At 42.3% G+C, this 16,281-nt stretch overlaps 1 protein-coding gene across 1 annotated transcript; it reads right to left on the reverse strand.

Moving 5' to 3' along the window:
- Positions 1-461: 461 nt before the first annotated feature.
- LOC123027544 lies at positions 462-16,064 on the reverse strand. Its single transcript, XM_044438478.1, has 7 exons — positions 16,040-16,064; positions 14,964-15,086; positions 13,338-13,439; positions 12,738-13,002; positions 4,254-4,305; positions 1,506-1,686; positions 462-1,132 (listed from the first exon to the last, which is right to left on the reverse strand). Exons 1-7 carry the CDS (start codon positions 16,062-16,064, stop codon positions 462-464), a joined length of 1,419 nt encoding a protein of 472 aa, XP_044294413.1.
- Positions 16,065-16,281: the final 217 nt, after the last annotated feature.

Raw genomic sequence — 16,281 nt, forward strand, 5'->3', positions numbered from 1 at the left:
CCGAGGCCCAGTGACATGCAGTGAGGAGGCTGCTGGTGCAGTTTTTCCTGTACTGGCTGTGATGGGGGCAGATCAAGGGAGCTCGAGATCACAGAACCTCAGAACTTGGATTCCAAATAAACTGATGACCCAAGTTACTTTTTTACTTCCAAGGAGAGGAACTTTCTGAGTTTTCCGCTTAAGGGGCCAAAAAAACTCAGCCAGCCCTGGGTACTACATGCCCAAATGGGGTGAGGAAAATTTGCTGCTTTGTCCCAACCAGTAAAATGTCTTGAGGCAGCCCCTCTGTGGTCCGAGACAACTTTCATTCCTTTCAATGCAATTTGTTCAGAAGAAAATCCTGGGGCATTTTGCCCTAGATCTTAAAGCTCGTCAAACGACATGTTGGCATTGGTGTTCTGCTGACTTTTAGAGCTGAGCTAAAATGAGAAGAAGCCTCTAAAGCAGTAAGGAACAATTCATTAATACCTTCGAGGTAGGTGGCAGTTTTTCCCATTTGGTCTAATCATGATGGATGCTACTTTGCAGTTGCTAGTCTGTGTGCACAATCCCTTCCAGTAAATGTGCTGGCCACTGGTGAGGAGGGCTGAGTAACAGTTATCATACCACCAGCCACCACCGTTGTCCAGTGCACAATTCGTACTGGCCCTCCGGTCATTATCCCTGTCTTCAGTGGAAAACCTCATGTTGTCATGGATTCCCGATTCACCCACTGTGGTCAGGGCATCCCCTGCATCCCCTGTGTAATTCCCTAGCCTCAAGACATAGCCAGTAGATTCACTGTCCACCCTGAAGCTCTGGTACTCAGCGTACTTATTCTTTCCATTACCATCAACAATGACAAATCGCACAGTGAAGGCATTCTGCCTGGTTAAGAGGTATATGATTTCATTGCCAAGCCAGTGGTTTCCCCGCAAGTTCCCAAAGCCCTGCTTATAATCCTGCCATGAGCCTGACCACGGTGTCTTTTGGCTGACATCATTTCTGTGCAGAACTGTCCAGCCACCTCCATCGTAATCCATATCACAGTAGACAGCAACAAATTGAGAAGTGTATTTCGGACGGATGACATACAGGCCATTCTGGGTCCTCCCACGGTGGTAAGCATGCCTGCAGTCTCTTGCCAGGTAGTCTGAAAAGAGAGACCAGACTCCTGTAGCACCTTTCATGTCCTCACATTGGCAATTCAACAAAGCTGCGACCCTGGAGGTGCCCACATCATGTCTTCCCGGTTCTTTTAATTTCCCTGATTTTGAAGTGACACACTTTGCTGAGTCTTGGGGCAATTGTTAGATTTCCTTCCTTTATATCCCCTCCTTTGTTCTAGTACTATCCTGTATCTCTTAAATTTAGTGGAAAATAGGAGAGGATTACAATGTGGCTCACTGTACCTTCAATGGCTGTATTATTAATATCATGATAATGATGACACTGGTGATAATATGTCCGCTCCCATTATATTTTTATATAGCTTTTGAGGAATGCCACAATTTTATTTTTGTTACCTTTATAAACCGTAGGCGTTTGGATGTTTATCAAGGAATCTGCATCCTGGTCCGTTATTATATGCCGGTTGCTGATGTTTGCGTACACCTCATCCTTTGTCAAAGCCAATGAGAAAGTGCCCCCATGAAGGTTGATGAGAAAGCACAGGCATAGAACTGTATAACCTAGCATCTTCAGAGCCTGGGGGTGAGGGAGAAAAGAAAAGCACATAGGAACTACATTTGTACATTAGTAAGCAAACTGTTGTGTGTATTTGCTTTCTGACAGTGCAGGAATACAAAATCAGTATTATCATCATAGTGTCCAATCCAGTGGTTTTCCCATACACATCTCCACATGCACGGCAGATTCTTATGCCATCTGCAGCTGAGGAGTGAATTTAGAGACATAACTTAAGATTAAACAACACTGAGAATAAACAGAAAAAGAAATCGCCTGAGAAGGACTAGAAAAGCAAAACTTAGGAACAAAAGCAGCAGAGATAAGCAAGAAGTCAGATGTACAAGTTTTTGTGTCCTTGGGCTTTTGTAGAAACACGTGATGGGATAAAATATATGAGGAAAATGTGTGCATGCAGGCGCAGGCATGCACACGCATACACATGCACACCATGTTAATATTGGCATTGTTCTGAATATCCCATAAGTATGTGCACATTGTCATTTCTCTGTAGTGGTGAAAACAATTTCCCCCAAAGCACTAAAGCTATCAGGCAGCATCCTTATCTTGATCTGTACAAACATCTTGGTTTATACAGGAGAAAAAGCCTGTAATATACTATATAATTCCACTTCTTCCTCAAGTCCCATACAAAATAATGGAATGGTAACACAGACTACACAAGCTGTGTGATTATACAGGACAATAAAATAACAACATTGACTAGACAAGCTTTGGATTTAGTCAATTTTACTGCTAAAAGAAGACCAGTATTCTCCTATTTACTTAAAAAAAATCATTTTGGAAATCTTCAACAGTCTCACCAAAATGTCTATACATCAGGTTGGAGTCTGTCTAAGTTCATTGCAGTTAGTTCCCAATGCATTCCATGGGGAATTAAAATGTAACTGCCCAGTCAACTGCCTTTTAATTGGCACTTTCTTTATTAATTTACAGTGCAATCTTTATATGCCTGCTCCAAAGCAAGTCCCATTGCATCCTATCAGTCTTCTTCCAGGCAAGTGGGTATAGACAGTAGCCTATGTCTGGATCCAATCCATCTTTTACAGTAGAGGGGGTCAAATGGGGGGGGGGGCAGGGGCTTGGAATAGTTTTGGCTTTGACAAGGCACAAGTTCTAAAACTTTGGCTTTCTTGCGATGACAAATACTAAATTGTCCTGGAGAATATGGTGGGACAAAAACCATGAAGTCGTATACCACAGGCAAGGACAGCTCTAGAGCACTACTGCCGAGTCTCTGGAAAGCCATTGTCAATACATAGCCCAAGTAAAGGTTTGGTTATTCTGAGTCCTGAGAATATTGTACATCTTTGAGTTGTACAGTAGAGGCACAAATGTTTAGCTCATAGGATGGGTTGAAACATGGATGTCTATGAGAACCATATATTTTAGTTTCTTAAAATTCTAGTCAGTATAAGTTCACTAAGACTTTTATGACCTTAGCTTTAAAAACTAAAAATGGTTTTTCTCCATCAATACTAATCATATGGGAACTGCAAACATTGATCATTCTAGTGCTTATTTTGGGACAGAACTAATAAAAAATCCTCCTGAATTTTTTGTTGTACAAGAATGTCTTCCAATAACATATACATAACACTCGTTGTTAAAAAAAACACCCACTAAGCAAATTTAGTTTTTGATATGAAAGATGGAACATTTGATTCATCTGCCTATTCATAGCACTACCATTAGTATATCTCCATTTTCATGTTGAAATACCTAGCTGATTTTAGAAAGAGATTCAAACTTCAAATAAAACCAATCAAAACAGTCAGTGAATTGTTGTTCTTTGCATTATACTTGTGTGGTTAATTCTCAGAACAAAATTAAAACATTGCTAGTTGATCCACCAGTGAAAACATGGATTTAAAGCATGTTATGCTGCATGTAAGTTTTAGTTCAACAGACATAGACGGTAGCTCTACTCCAATCTATCATAGCCCAGGTCACCGTCACACTGTCAGTACAGTAATGACTGTTTGTCATGACTACAAAACACGTAGATTTAACACCAGTAGCAGATAGCCTGATGGCCAGATGCAACCCTGTAATTGCAGTCTGTCTAATGAAGACATGGAGTGACTCTTAATGCAACCTCATCTATATAAGCAATAAAAGCATTAAAAAAATTTAAAATGGAAGGCCTGTTGTCTCTTTTTCCTATTTGGATTTCAAGATCCTAATGTTAAGGACATGCTTTAACTTTCCAGAAGCTCCCATATAATCTGTAATCAATATAAATAAGTATTTGGGCCCAGTATGAAGCTATTCTGACTAGTTGGAATGTGGAAATTTTAAAACTGCACGAAGAATTTCAAAAGCAGCCCAGACAGTGAACATTTCTTTTTAAATTAAATAGTATATTCTTGAAAAAAGGGAGGGGTTTCAGTAAGTCCTCATGTTTAATACCATGATTTCTAGAGTTATGTTCTGAAGTAAAATAGAAATGTTGCAATCCTATACATACTTACCTGACTTACCTGAGAGCAAGACTAAGCAGGCAGGTATGGGCTGCACTGTTAGAAGTGAACCTGTGGAGGGACTGAATGCTTGTTAGAACTTACCTTGCCTATTCCTGCTTCTTGAACGTAAGACTGAATGATCTGAAGAAGGCTTCTTCAGATAAAGCAAATGAAATTTATTTTGCTTATATGCTAATGTTTTATACTGGGATGGGCTGGCAAAGCAAATAATTGTGGGTGTTTGCATGATAGGCTATCAGAGGCCTGATTATGTAGGAACAGCTTGTAGGCAGCAGCTGCAGCGCTTCCTGGTGCTCTGGGCAGTGCCCAATAATCACGAAGTACCATCAAGGATGTGTAAGGGATAAACCATATTTGCTGAGCGATTGCACCTTCTGTCAACAGAGAGGAGGAAAACTGAGCGTCATGCTTAAAGGTGAATGCCCACCTTTGCTTTGAGGGTGCAGTCCTATGCATGTTTAAACCCAAAAACATGCTGACTGGAGCATGATGGGAATTATAGAGCTTCTTCTGTCTGAGCAAGCAAGGGGCTGTGGCCTAATTCGGAGTAACGACCTAGAGGTTTGTAGCCAGCGTTGGGGATGAACCAGACCTCATAGCACTGCAACGGGCATGGTGGCTGCCTCAGCACTTAAATGTAATTCAGGGATGGTCCTCTTGTTCTTCATCTGCCATGATGGCAGTCCTTCACAAGTGCATACCTAAGACTAGAGATGCACAGTGCCGTTCTATATGTATCTTCCCACCTCATACTCTGCTGAGTTCAGTGGAGCTTAGCCTGAGGTGAGTAACGGATTGCAGCCATCATTTCCACGCATACCAACATTCCCATGAAACTCATACTATTCTCTCTTTCTACCCCATTCATTTTCAGTATAGGCAGTGGTTTGGGAGAAACAAGGCTGCTGCTGCTGGTGGTGGTGGTGGTGAACATTCAAGTTCAAGTTGATGCAAAACAAATCAGAGTCCTCCCATGCAGCAAGGTGATGACATCCTCACCTGGGAGAGATCTCTCAGTGTTAGAGTATATTCTTTGAATGCAGAGAGTCCCGGGTTCAGTCTCTGTTATTCCAGGGAGGACTTGTAAAGACCCCTCTCTGAAGCCCTGGAGAGCAGCTGCTGGTCTGTACAGTAGACAGTTCTTAGCTAGATGTCTCAAAGACCTGACAGTGTGCGACTACTTCGTATGCGCCTGCATGCTGACAATGATCTACTGGTTTTGTGGGCCCTTGAGCAAGAAACCCTAATGGGTCGCTTCCCTCAGTGAGCTTACCTTCTCACCATCAACATCAACCACCTCTCTTGGTCCTCTTCTTCTGTTTCTGGTCACTGCCCCTGAGCAGTGCAGCAAGCCAAGGAGCAAGTGGACAGGGACACCTCCTCCTCCTCCTCCTCCTCCTCACCACCACCACCATTGTCAGGGCTGGAGTGACAGGTGCTGGAACAAGCCAGTTGCCCTGATGAAGAGGAAAGCAACTCTAGGGGGATCCTATCAGTGGGCCCCTTGCTTACACCTGACACCACCCCAACGGTCTGTTCCAGTTATGTCTTTACCGTGGGCTTAAATTACTTGAAGGGATGCTCCTTTTTCTCACTGTGGTCAAGAAACTTCAGCTAGTGCTCTCGGACATGAATTCTGATATGGGCTTTCTGCCCCAGATTTATACTGTTCAGGAGTTTATTAACATGTTTTGTAATTTTACAGAAAGCATAATTTATTTAACTAGACATAGTTACTTATTATCTGTGTCATGCAGCAGTTCATTAAGAACGTTAGAAGTAAATCACATGCTCTGTATTGTAAAACCTAAATAAAGTTAATGAATTATCACAATCCCATCAATTCCTTAGGATTTCCTTACAACTATTAACACTAGTTGTCATTACTGTTGTTGCTGTTGTCAAGTCATCTCTGACTTATAGTCGCCCTATGAATAAATACCCTCCAAGATGTCCTACTTAGCTCTTGTAAACTCAAGGCTGTGGCTTCCTTTATGGCGTTGATCCAACTTATATTTGATCTTCCTCTTTTTCGGCCTTTGACTGCCCTTGCATGATTATCTTTTCCAGTCAGTCTTCGCATAGATGTTCCAGTTTTGTCATTCTTGTCTTCAGGGCAAGTTCTGGTTTGATTGGTTCTAGGACACACTTGTTCATGTTTCTGTTGATCCAGGGTATTCGTAAAGCTGTCTTCCAACACCATGTTTAGAATGTTTCAAATTTTTTCCTGTCAGCTTTCTTCACTGTTCAGCTTCCACATCTATACACAGTGATCAGAAATATAGTAGTGTGGACAATCTTGGCCTTGGTCACCAATAAAATATTCTTACAGTTGATGACCTTTTCTAGTTCCTTCCTTGCTGTCCCTTCAAGTCTTCTTCCAACTTCTTGGCTGAGGTCTACTTTTGAATTGATGGTTGAGCCAAGGTATGTACAACCTTTCACAATTTCAATTCCTTCATCTGACAATGTTAAAACTAATAGATTTTTTTAAAATATATGTTTTGCTTGATCCCACTTTGTACATGTCTCTGTTTTATAGTTAAACAAGGGCTCAGAACTTTCCAGAAGCCAGGGTTGTATTGGTACTTACTGTAAAACAGCTTATTTTCATCAGATGAAAAATGTGGTTATTCATACAGAATATTTATAATTCAGATTGCAATTTTATACATGCTGACCTGACACTAAGATCCATTTAACTTAATGGAGCTTACTTGTGAGAAGGCAAGTACAGGATTGTTCTATAAATCACTTAGCACATTACCAAACTCCAGTGTAAATAGGAGTAACCAGATGAGAACCAGTAAATGAACCTTCTATGGATGCTACAGTCTGGTATCTTCTTGGTGTTTTGATGATTTCCCAATCCCTAGTCCATACTTTCAAGTCTGTAATGATACAGGTTTGTATTCAAAGTTAGTCCAACTTTGAGTACACCCATTGATATGAATGGGACATAAACAATGAGTAACTTAATTTATATTCATTCTAATGGGTCTGCTCTCAGTAAGACTAACATTAGATACCAGCACCACCACCACACATAACTCATTGTGCCATATCTATCATGCTTTACATAAGGAAGATACTCTACTCATACTTATTTTTTAATACAACCTTTAATCTAATGTGTGGTAAGAAAGCCACTGATTTAGTTTTCAGAAGATATAGGCATAACTTTCACTGACCTTTATTGAGACAATTTTAAACAATCTGGTTTGAAATGAAACATGACAATATTATTTAAAAAACAAAACAATGTGCTTTAAATTTGTAAAACCCAATTTTATGTTTTTATTCAATTGTTAAAAGCATATGCTTTAACTGAAGAAAAGTGTCCTAGTTTGCAGTATGCAAAGTACTGTATACGGACCAACAAAACCAATGATCCAAGCAATTTGTTTTTACTGTTTCAAAAATCCCTTACCTTTTTCTGTACTAAAAAGCCCAGATCCTGATGTGCCCATCCTTCCTTATAACAGAATTCACTTCAGCACCTTAATCATTTTGTTAATTTGCAGCACAGTTCTGGGCATGTCTACTGAGAAGCAAGTTCCTTCCTCCCAGGTAAGCCCCTACTGGATTGCAGCCTTGTTTTATTTTGGTTGCCCTCCTCTGCACCTTTTCCAGCTCTCCAGTAATCTGCCTGGGAAGAAAAGAGGGCCTGGTTTAAACCCCTGTCCTCAACAGCTTATTGAAAAGGGGAAAGCCGCACGGTGACTTTCTGGCAGATGATACATTGTCCCGCCATTTTGCTTCAGGGGATAACCAGGAACTCCTGCCAGCCCCCTCCTCAGCCAAACATCACAGAGGAGCTGCCTGTGTCTGCAGGATCTTGGAGTAAATGGGTGTTGGTGGTCCTTTGTCCTCAAGGAAGGCAGCTACTGATCCCAACATTCATGGCATAGTCACCTCTTGGCCCCAGGGAGCTCAGGTCAAGGCTCAGCCAGCCGCTGGACACAGAAGTGTCTGCCTGAAGAATAGGGGCTCCCTGAGATTAAAGGCTTACTCATAAGCCATGTCTAGCTCATTAGACAATATTTCCTCAGGTGGCACTAATGGCCTGCAGATGTCTGCCGAGCAGGCTCTGAAGGAACAGAGTTAAAAGCTTTCCTTTCCAGTCGCTCAGCATTGAGACAGTATTTGAATACTGATGTTCTGACTCATGTCTTGAGATTTCCCATTCCCCGCTCCCCCAACCTATTATATTTAGCTTTGGACTGCATCTTGACCTTGCTTATGGACCTTACCCTGCCTAGATCCTTGGAACTCTATCCCATCACAATGGTGAGCAGATGCACATACCCAGACTAGGTTCAGGCATGCACTGGGTGCCAGTGTTCTGTCTCTTCATCCCTGAACCCTAAATAGATTTCTAGATTCTTCCTAGCCATGCTACAGGCTGGACATCTGAGGTCAATCCAGAAGAATTCTCGTGATCAGCTCTCCCACACCTTTACCTTAACAAAGTCTTTCAAAGGGCAAAGAGGAGAAAACTTGAGTTAGGAGCATGGCACTGGTGAAATAAGATTTGCTCTTACGCCAAGTCATTGCCCCGCCCCACCCCCAAACTGAAAATCACCTCCTTCTTCCTCTGTTTTTTTGTCCATCCAAGAACACCCAACCCTTCAATCCATGCCTCGTCTAGCGTGGCCCTTCAGAACCCTGCACTTGGTTATAGAACTGGACCTAAGCAAGGCGAATTAGCTTCAGAAGGATCTCTCTGGGCCACATGGCCTCCTTGAGGCTCTCTTATAGTGCACTATCCCCCACTGCTGGAGTCAAATGGTATCAACTGTCAGGTTTCTAGTTACAGCTTAAAGAGTACAAGGCTGGCTTTGCTGTAGAAAGCAGGAGGTTTGTCTTTCCAGGACTTCCGAACACATTTATTTTAGGGACAAGTTAGATTTCATCATGGTCTAACAGTTAGACCATCTGCATAAACGCAGGGTGCCAAATCTCACCCAGCGACATTAGCAAAGCTGTGCTGTTTAGTTAAAAAGACAATACTGTAAGATTCCAGTCTGCTAATTACATGTGACTGAGCATTTTTACTAGTTGAAGGAAAGCAAAAGCAGTCTTTTGTTCCTGTGTGGGAGCAGAAATAATCATCTTACAGCACCACTGGAGGGATTCTGTGGGTCTTACAGAACATGCTGCTAGTGAAAAGAGAATGAATTTGGGGGAAAGGGTAAGATTAAAAGGGAACATAAGGGATTAGTTTTACACGGGAAGGGACAGTATATTCCTAATGCCTTATATTCTCCACTGACTTTTCTATTAGCCCCCAGGCTACAAAGTGTGTGAACAATTAATGAGTCTGCACTCATTTGGCAATCCATGTGTTCATTGTTAGATTGTTCTGTTTTGGCAGCTAGTGCTCTTCATTCTGATTCTGGGAAAAATCAATACAATTTTGCTTTTGCTGCACATTTGCTGACAGAATCATATCTCTCCCAGATTGTATTGGGTGTTATTGGGGAGATAGTCTTGTCTGGCCCTCAGCACAAAAACAGGATTCTTTATAGAAAATTCATGTTGGCTATTGACTTATTTGGCTTCTCCTTTAAAGTTCCCACTGAAAAAAAAATCTCTCTTACTTGCAGGCAATCTGTTGCCTTGACCAATTACTTTTATAGTTGGATGTTTCTTTTACTGGCTAACAGAGAAATGGGAAAGGTTTGTCCCATAGAGCTAATTTGGCCCCCAGAGGCTTCCCATCTGGCTTACAGAAACCTTTGGATTCTTCTGAGGGCTGGAGGAATTTCTGCCATGGGGATCCCCTTTCATGTGCCACATGCCCTCCCAAGAGGTGGTAGGAGCGGCTGACCAAAACGTCTGCCCATTCTGTTTGTGATATGATAGCTCCCGAGTCCTTCTTCAAACGTATTTTCTCCAGACCCAGTGTAGCCCTCCTTGAATTTCCCTCTACATGATGTACTTGTAAATACTTCTGCCATCTTTGTTAATTTCCTTTGAAATCTCTTCAGTTTTCTGCATTTTTCTTAGATTAAGACAATTAAAATATCATTCCTAATAGTCCTTCTGTGGCTCAGATTGAGTTGAATAACTCCAATAATATGATTCCTCTTTATCTGCTGTGAGTATGAGGATGCACTGCTGAATCATAACCAGTATTTCATCCACAGTAGTTCTCAGTCTTTCTCACTTGGAGTACTAACAATATATCCTATTTGATATTTCAGTCTAAGCTCACATACTTGAAAAATACTTCTTACCAGAGACTTGCAATCTAATATAATAAGAAACAAGAGGCCCTGGGAAGATAAAAGGAAGATAGCTAACAGTTTAAAAAAAAGACTGATTTTTTTCAGTCTTGACAAGGCATTCATTTATATGATATAGTTATTCAACCGAATCTACATCCTTGCTTTCAAAGTGCTTGCATCCCCTTCTATTTTACTTACTGTTTGCAAGCCTGATGCTCGATAAGGTTGCTGCGCTGTGAACAAGTAACAAGTGTATACAAAAAAGATTAGACTAGATCCCAGGATGCCTCGGAAGGGCAGCCCCTTGTGTTGCACAGTCATTGCTCTTCTATTATAAGCTACATTTGCAATTAACTTGCCACACTTTGAGGGAATATAGCACTTTTTATGCATGAACCTTGTGCTATTTATCATCTAGACTACAGGACAAGATGGAAAGGGTCAGCAAAGGACAATTAATCTCTTCCTTCTCACAGAGAGTGTTAAGGTTCTCTGCACATTTGCTACACAGCATGTGTGTGCTCATGATTTCCTACTCACAGTTGTTTATGGGGTTTTTAGACAATGTTTTCTTGAAGCACTTTCCCAGTTTCGTTATTTAGAATTGCGCAATTTCTCCTTGCGTAATGGTGCTCCACTACAGCACAGGGCCATCTAGAGGTCATGCCATGGGAAAGCAGGAAAGGAAAAGTTCTTTTGTAGAGTTCCAATTTCAGTGCTACAACAAAACCAAAACCACACAGAACGATGAATAGCTTTATCTAGAAAAACCCGGAGGGAGCTGGAATGTGCACTCCCTCTTCTGGCTCTGGTGGAAACACACACCCATTTGTGTAGCTCAGCGATCTCTTTCCTCCATGCTGGCTTTGGCTTATCTGACAGGCCGGACGGCTTCCAGATGGAGGACACCAGGCACTGTCAAGAAGCACTGTACAACTCTCCAACCATCTTAGTAAGAGAAAAAGGAAGAAGAAACAGTGAGGAAAAACAGGCAAGTTGCAGTGTAAATTGCTGCAATCTGGAACTAACAGGGCAACGAATGAGATTCATTTTCTGCATTAAAAAGGCTCATCTAGAAGCACCCTAGACCAGCGAGTGCAGCTCCTCACTCTTCCTCTCTCACTCCACCCCCCCACCCCTGTTCAGCTTTCTCTAGTTGGCCTACCCCACCCCTCACCCCCTGCGCACACCGTCTTTCCCATTCACAAGGATGTGGTTTTCCCAAGAATCTTAGTTGTGTTGCATCACCAAGATAAAATGGTGCTACATGTAAAATTTTTAGGAGGGGAGGGCACTAGCTACAGATGCAATGTCACATGATTCGTTGGCTTCCACGCACTATGAAAGGGGAGGAACACGAGAAATTGCTTCAGAAAATGTGTGCTTGCACAGGGAGAGGGAGGAGTAAAAAAATAATTGCAGGACCTTTTAAAAAAGAGGCCAGAACATAAGGGAAGAGGATGGTTTATTGTATCTACTCTCCTCCTGGTATCAGTCCAGCAGCTCTGGGTGGGGTATTGTAGTTGCTGGACTGGGACACGGGAGGTCCATGTTCTAGCCCCTGATCAGCCATGAATCTCACTGCGCCAGTCTGAGACAGTAACTGACTCTCAGCCTAACCTATGCAGAATGTAAGGCTAAAAGGAAGAGGGGCATTTTGTACGCTGCTTTGGGCACCTCTCAGGAGATGAAAAGGCAGAATAGAAAAGTAGTCATACATGAATTGGGCTGCTGCAAAGGTGGGATGAGAAAGAACACCAGGAAATGCCTGCAAAAAGAGAGCTGTGGGGGTGTGGAGAGCAGGCTTGGCCTCTCCAAATGCCATGGCTTATGTTAAAACCATTCCTCTTTGCAAAGACTGCACCACAGCACTAAGGACATCTACACCTGCAGAGATGTGCTGCTCTTCTTCCCCTACCCCCTCCCACAGTTAGATTTTCTCCATAAAGTAGAAAGGCAACAGAGAAGACGTGACTTCATGCATCCTCCCTGTAAAACAAAATGCATTCTAAGCCCTCATTTCTGCAGGAACCCATGCGACACTTTTTCCATTGAGGCCACAATCCTATGCATGCTTACACAGGGAAAAAGTCCTGAGCAGGGTGGCAGGTGGAAGAATGCTGGGAATTGTAGGACTTTTTTTGCCTACACATGCATGAGTTTGCATCCTGCCTGGCCATAACGCTCTTGAGACGTCCTTATGATGGTGCTGTTGGAATCCACAGCTGTACCGCTCTCCTCGGACTGAACGGCAGGCTCCTGCTCATTCAGTGGCCCATGTGCACTTCCCAGACTTCATTTGTCTTGGTCTCTGTTGTTGCAGAGAGGTCACATCTTGTTGGCATAGGCACGGATTCTGGACGAGGGGGCCATTGTATTTTCGTAGGAGCTGGTCGACTTTCCCAGGATCCTGGTGCCAGTTGGCATCGTCAGTGATGACATGATAGAAGAAAGCAGACAAAGGACAACAGCTGCAGTAAAATCAACACCAGCAACCGTTTGGTCAGGCGGCTGTAATACCCACTCTCCTTTCTGAGTAAGAGGCAAGTCACCATGGCCTGACACAACATCAGGTGGTGGAGGGCATTTCTTCTCAGCTGTAATAAATTAGAAGGATGACACAGAATGAAAGCTCTACACTGTATACAAAAGGGTTTAAAATGGCATTCCCCATGTCCAGGGTACAATCCTAGGTCATATTTTAAAGTAAGTTTCATGAAAAGTAATGGCATTTTGATTCAAATAATTGTCTTCAGGATTGGAGCTGTATGAAAAAATATTCAGAGTATTGAACTCAGGAGTTCTCATGCTAAATAGTCATATAACTATTACCATGTACCAGAAGCCTGGGAATAGAAGACATATATGTTGAATCCACTGCCCCAATAGGTAGACTGGGCAATTGCTAACCATCCGTGTTAGACAGACTCACTCAATTTGCAACCATCAATTTTGGCCAGTGAACCTGGAATATATGTTCCATTTCCCTGTTTGTCATCAAAGCCCTGACACTGTTTGTCTTTTGCAGTGTAGCCTGGAGGACACAATTTCTGGCAGAGAAGAAGCAAGTGGAAAAAGGCTTCCAGCTCCTTTCCCCCATTTCCACCCCAGGAGAGATTCCAGACACCTGTTTCTAAGGAATTTAGGGTTTGATGTTTGGGCCTGGGAGAAAAGAAAAGTCTGCAGGAGAAATGTGGGAAACAGGCAAGTGGAAAGTGGTGGATCCAAAAAGGATATGGTACCCTCCTCCCAAGCACCATTTTTCCATTGGAAATTGTGCCCTCCAGTTGAGCAGAACAAGAAGTTTCACCCTGCAGTCCAACTGCTGATTGCACCTGTGGTTTGAATGTGGTTTCTTAATACCACATTCAAAGTCATTTTTAATAAATGGTGCATTAGTAATTTGTGGGCTTTTTAAAAGCATGTCCTTCTATACAGTATGTTCCAATATTTTAGATTTTTTTTTTTTTTTTTTTTTTTTTTGCTTGTTTGGGTGGGTGGGTGGGTGTTTGTGGCCAGTATGGATTTTTAAATCTTTTAAAAATAAAGTAGGATATGCTGGGACTCCACAGAGGCACCATTGCATTTCTAGAGGACTTATACGGGCAAACAGGAATTAAACAACCCTTGGGATTGTGTCCTCATCCTTCCCAATTAGCATTGTGTGAGTGTACTTGATCCACATCAAAAACAAAACAGAATATGCTTTGGCTAATGCCTTAAAAACAATGTGGAAAATGTCCAGCAGGATAACAAATGTTCTCTTCTGGCACACAAGGAAGCATTTGGAAATGGAAAAATCAGCAGCACTGTTGAGTCTGGCACTAGTTTTCTGCATCTGAAAAATATGCAAAGATCAATAAGCTTTCCAAACTCACTACTACAAGATATTGTCTGTGAGGAGGGTGTTGTTTTTGCTTGTACTGGTCGATCCCTCTCTTTGCAAGAGCATCGCAGAAAAGAATGGCAGGCTGCCACCAGTCATGTTAAGCCGTTAATGTTAAGTCAAGTCGAATTCTAAACCCCTCTGTTGAGGACTCCTCACTTTAGCTGGTTCTAAAAAAAATAAAAATAAGGTAATTGGAATTAATTGCCCATAGCCCATATCTGCATGTCTGATCTCTTCCTTGGATATTTTGAAGATGATGACATATTGAGATGAAGCATGATTTGCTTATGCCAATTTGAAACCAACCAAAAAGTTGTCATTAGTGAAAGTGAGCTTTTGCCCTGTTCAATGATAAGATATGTCCGTCCAGCCAACTGAACACCGTTTAGAGTCTTATCCCACCCATGTCAGGTTCTTCCACCACAGCTCCCTACTCCAAGACCAGAGGACATGATCCTATCAGTCTCCATGGATTCAGAGGCACCTCTCGAATGTAGTCGTCACTGACCCCAGGCTGTGAGAACCAGCAGGTGCAGAACTGGACAGTGGCTCTTTGTCCTCGGAGTGGCTTACAGCAGGTTTGTCTTAAGAAGGTGTTTGCTTGTAGCTGAGACAACTGTGTCTTCTGAGTGAGTTTCAGACAGTGATCATTCCAGGACCCTGACAAACCTTGCCTTTGATTTGCTTTGACTGTTGGGGACGTGACTTTGCTGTACCAGATGTAACTCAGTCCTAGGGCAGGACATCTGCTTAATGATTCTTCACTTACATTATAGAAGACATAGGCTGTCTCTGTGAGGGGAAAATCCACTTCAGGGTGTTTATTCAGAGACAAAACTGGGCATATTTGCTTGCTCGTGGCTCACTGTGTGGCTGCAAATCTCAAACACTCCAGGTGACAATTTTGAGCTTTATCAGAAAATAGCCAGAGTTCACATAAATTGTTGCAAACATAAATGTATCAATGCACATATTAGTCAGGGCATGTGAATGAAGAAATTAAGATGAGCCCTGTTGGATCAGATGAAGGATGCATCTGACACAGCACTCTGTTTTCCTGAGCTGCCCTCTGGAAATCCTGGATCTCTGAAAGCACCTGCCCTCCGTGTTGCTCTGCTCAGCAACTACCAGCAAGAGCTATACTGCCTCTGAACATGAGAGGCTCCACTTACCTTGCTTCCTTTCTCTCCAGGAACTAAATATTTATTTATTTAAAGTGTTTATATACCATTGCTTATCAAACAGCTCTCAAAACAGTGTCCTAAAAATCTACACACAAATCTACTTCACAAATGTTATTTTAACAACAATCCTGGGGGTAGGTTAGGTTGAAAGTTTAATGACTGGCTCAAGATCACACCGTGAGCTACAAGGCTGAGTGTACATTTGAACAAAGGTTTCCTTAGCCCTAAATTAATATTCCCAATCAATATACTATGCTGGATCAGGCTAACAATCTTCAGTAGATATACTCACATGTTTCTCTAATCCTATTCAAAAGCTCTCTAAAGTAGTACCAGTCACTATATCCTGGGGTAGTGAGTTCCAAAAAATTATTGGTACTGTATTTCCATGTTCCAGATTGTCCATCAACTTACACTAACGTTCCTTCTAATATTCCTCAGGAAGTATTAATATCAGCTCCCAAGAGGGGATACAAAGCTTGATGTGCTGCCTTTGTGACCTTCATGGCGGATCTTGCCTGGGATGGTGATGAGGAGAGGAAAAGAAGGGCATGCCACTACCTGCAACCTGAACTTCCAATGCCATTCGTGCACCAGCCAAATCCAACCAAGATAGGACACGGTGTGAAAAACGCTTGGGTAATTTTGCCCAGTCAGGAATTCCCCAAACACAAACCCCTAGATTGCAGTATTCAATCTACATGCCTGGAATCTCCCACTCCATTGTAATTTTGTGCTTTATGTCTTAAGACTGAAACTTCCGGAAAAATACATATATGACAGACTGGGGAGGGAAAAGGGGC

Source organism: Varanus komodoensis, unplaced genomic scaffold (assembly GCF_004798865.1).
Source record: "Varanus komodoensis strain SLA01 unplaced genomic scaffold, ASM479886v1 scaffold32, whole genome shotgun sequence".
NCBI classification, from domain to species: domain Eukaryota; kingdom Metazoa; phylum Chordata; class Lepidosauria; order Squamata; family Varanidae; genus Varanus; species Varanus komodoensis.

Excerpts from the sequence above, each read along its gene's own strand:
- LOC123027544 (XM_044438478.1), bottom strand. The coding sequence starts at position 16,064 with ATGGCATTGGAAGTTCAGGTTGCAG. Across the intron at positions 15,087-16,039 it reads ATTGGAAGTTCAGGTTGCAG|AGACAGCCTATGTCTTCTAT; the intron begins GTAGTGGCATGC and ends TTCCCCTCACAG. Across the intron at positions 4,306-12,737 it reads CGTGCCTATGCCAACAAGAT|AAGCCTTCTTCAGATCATTC; the intron begins GTGACCTCTCTG and ends CTTTATCTGAAG.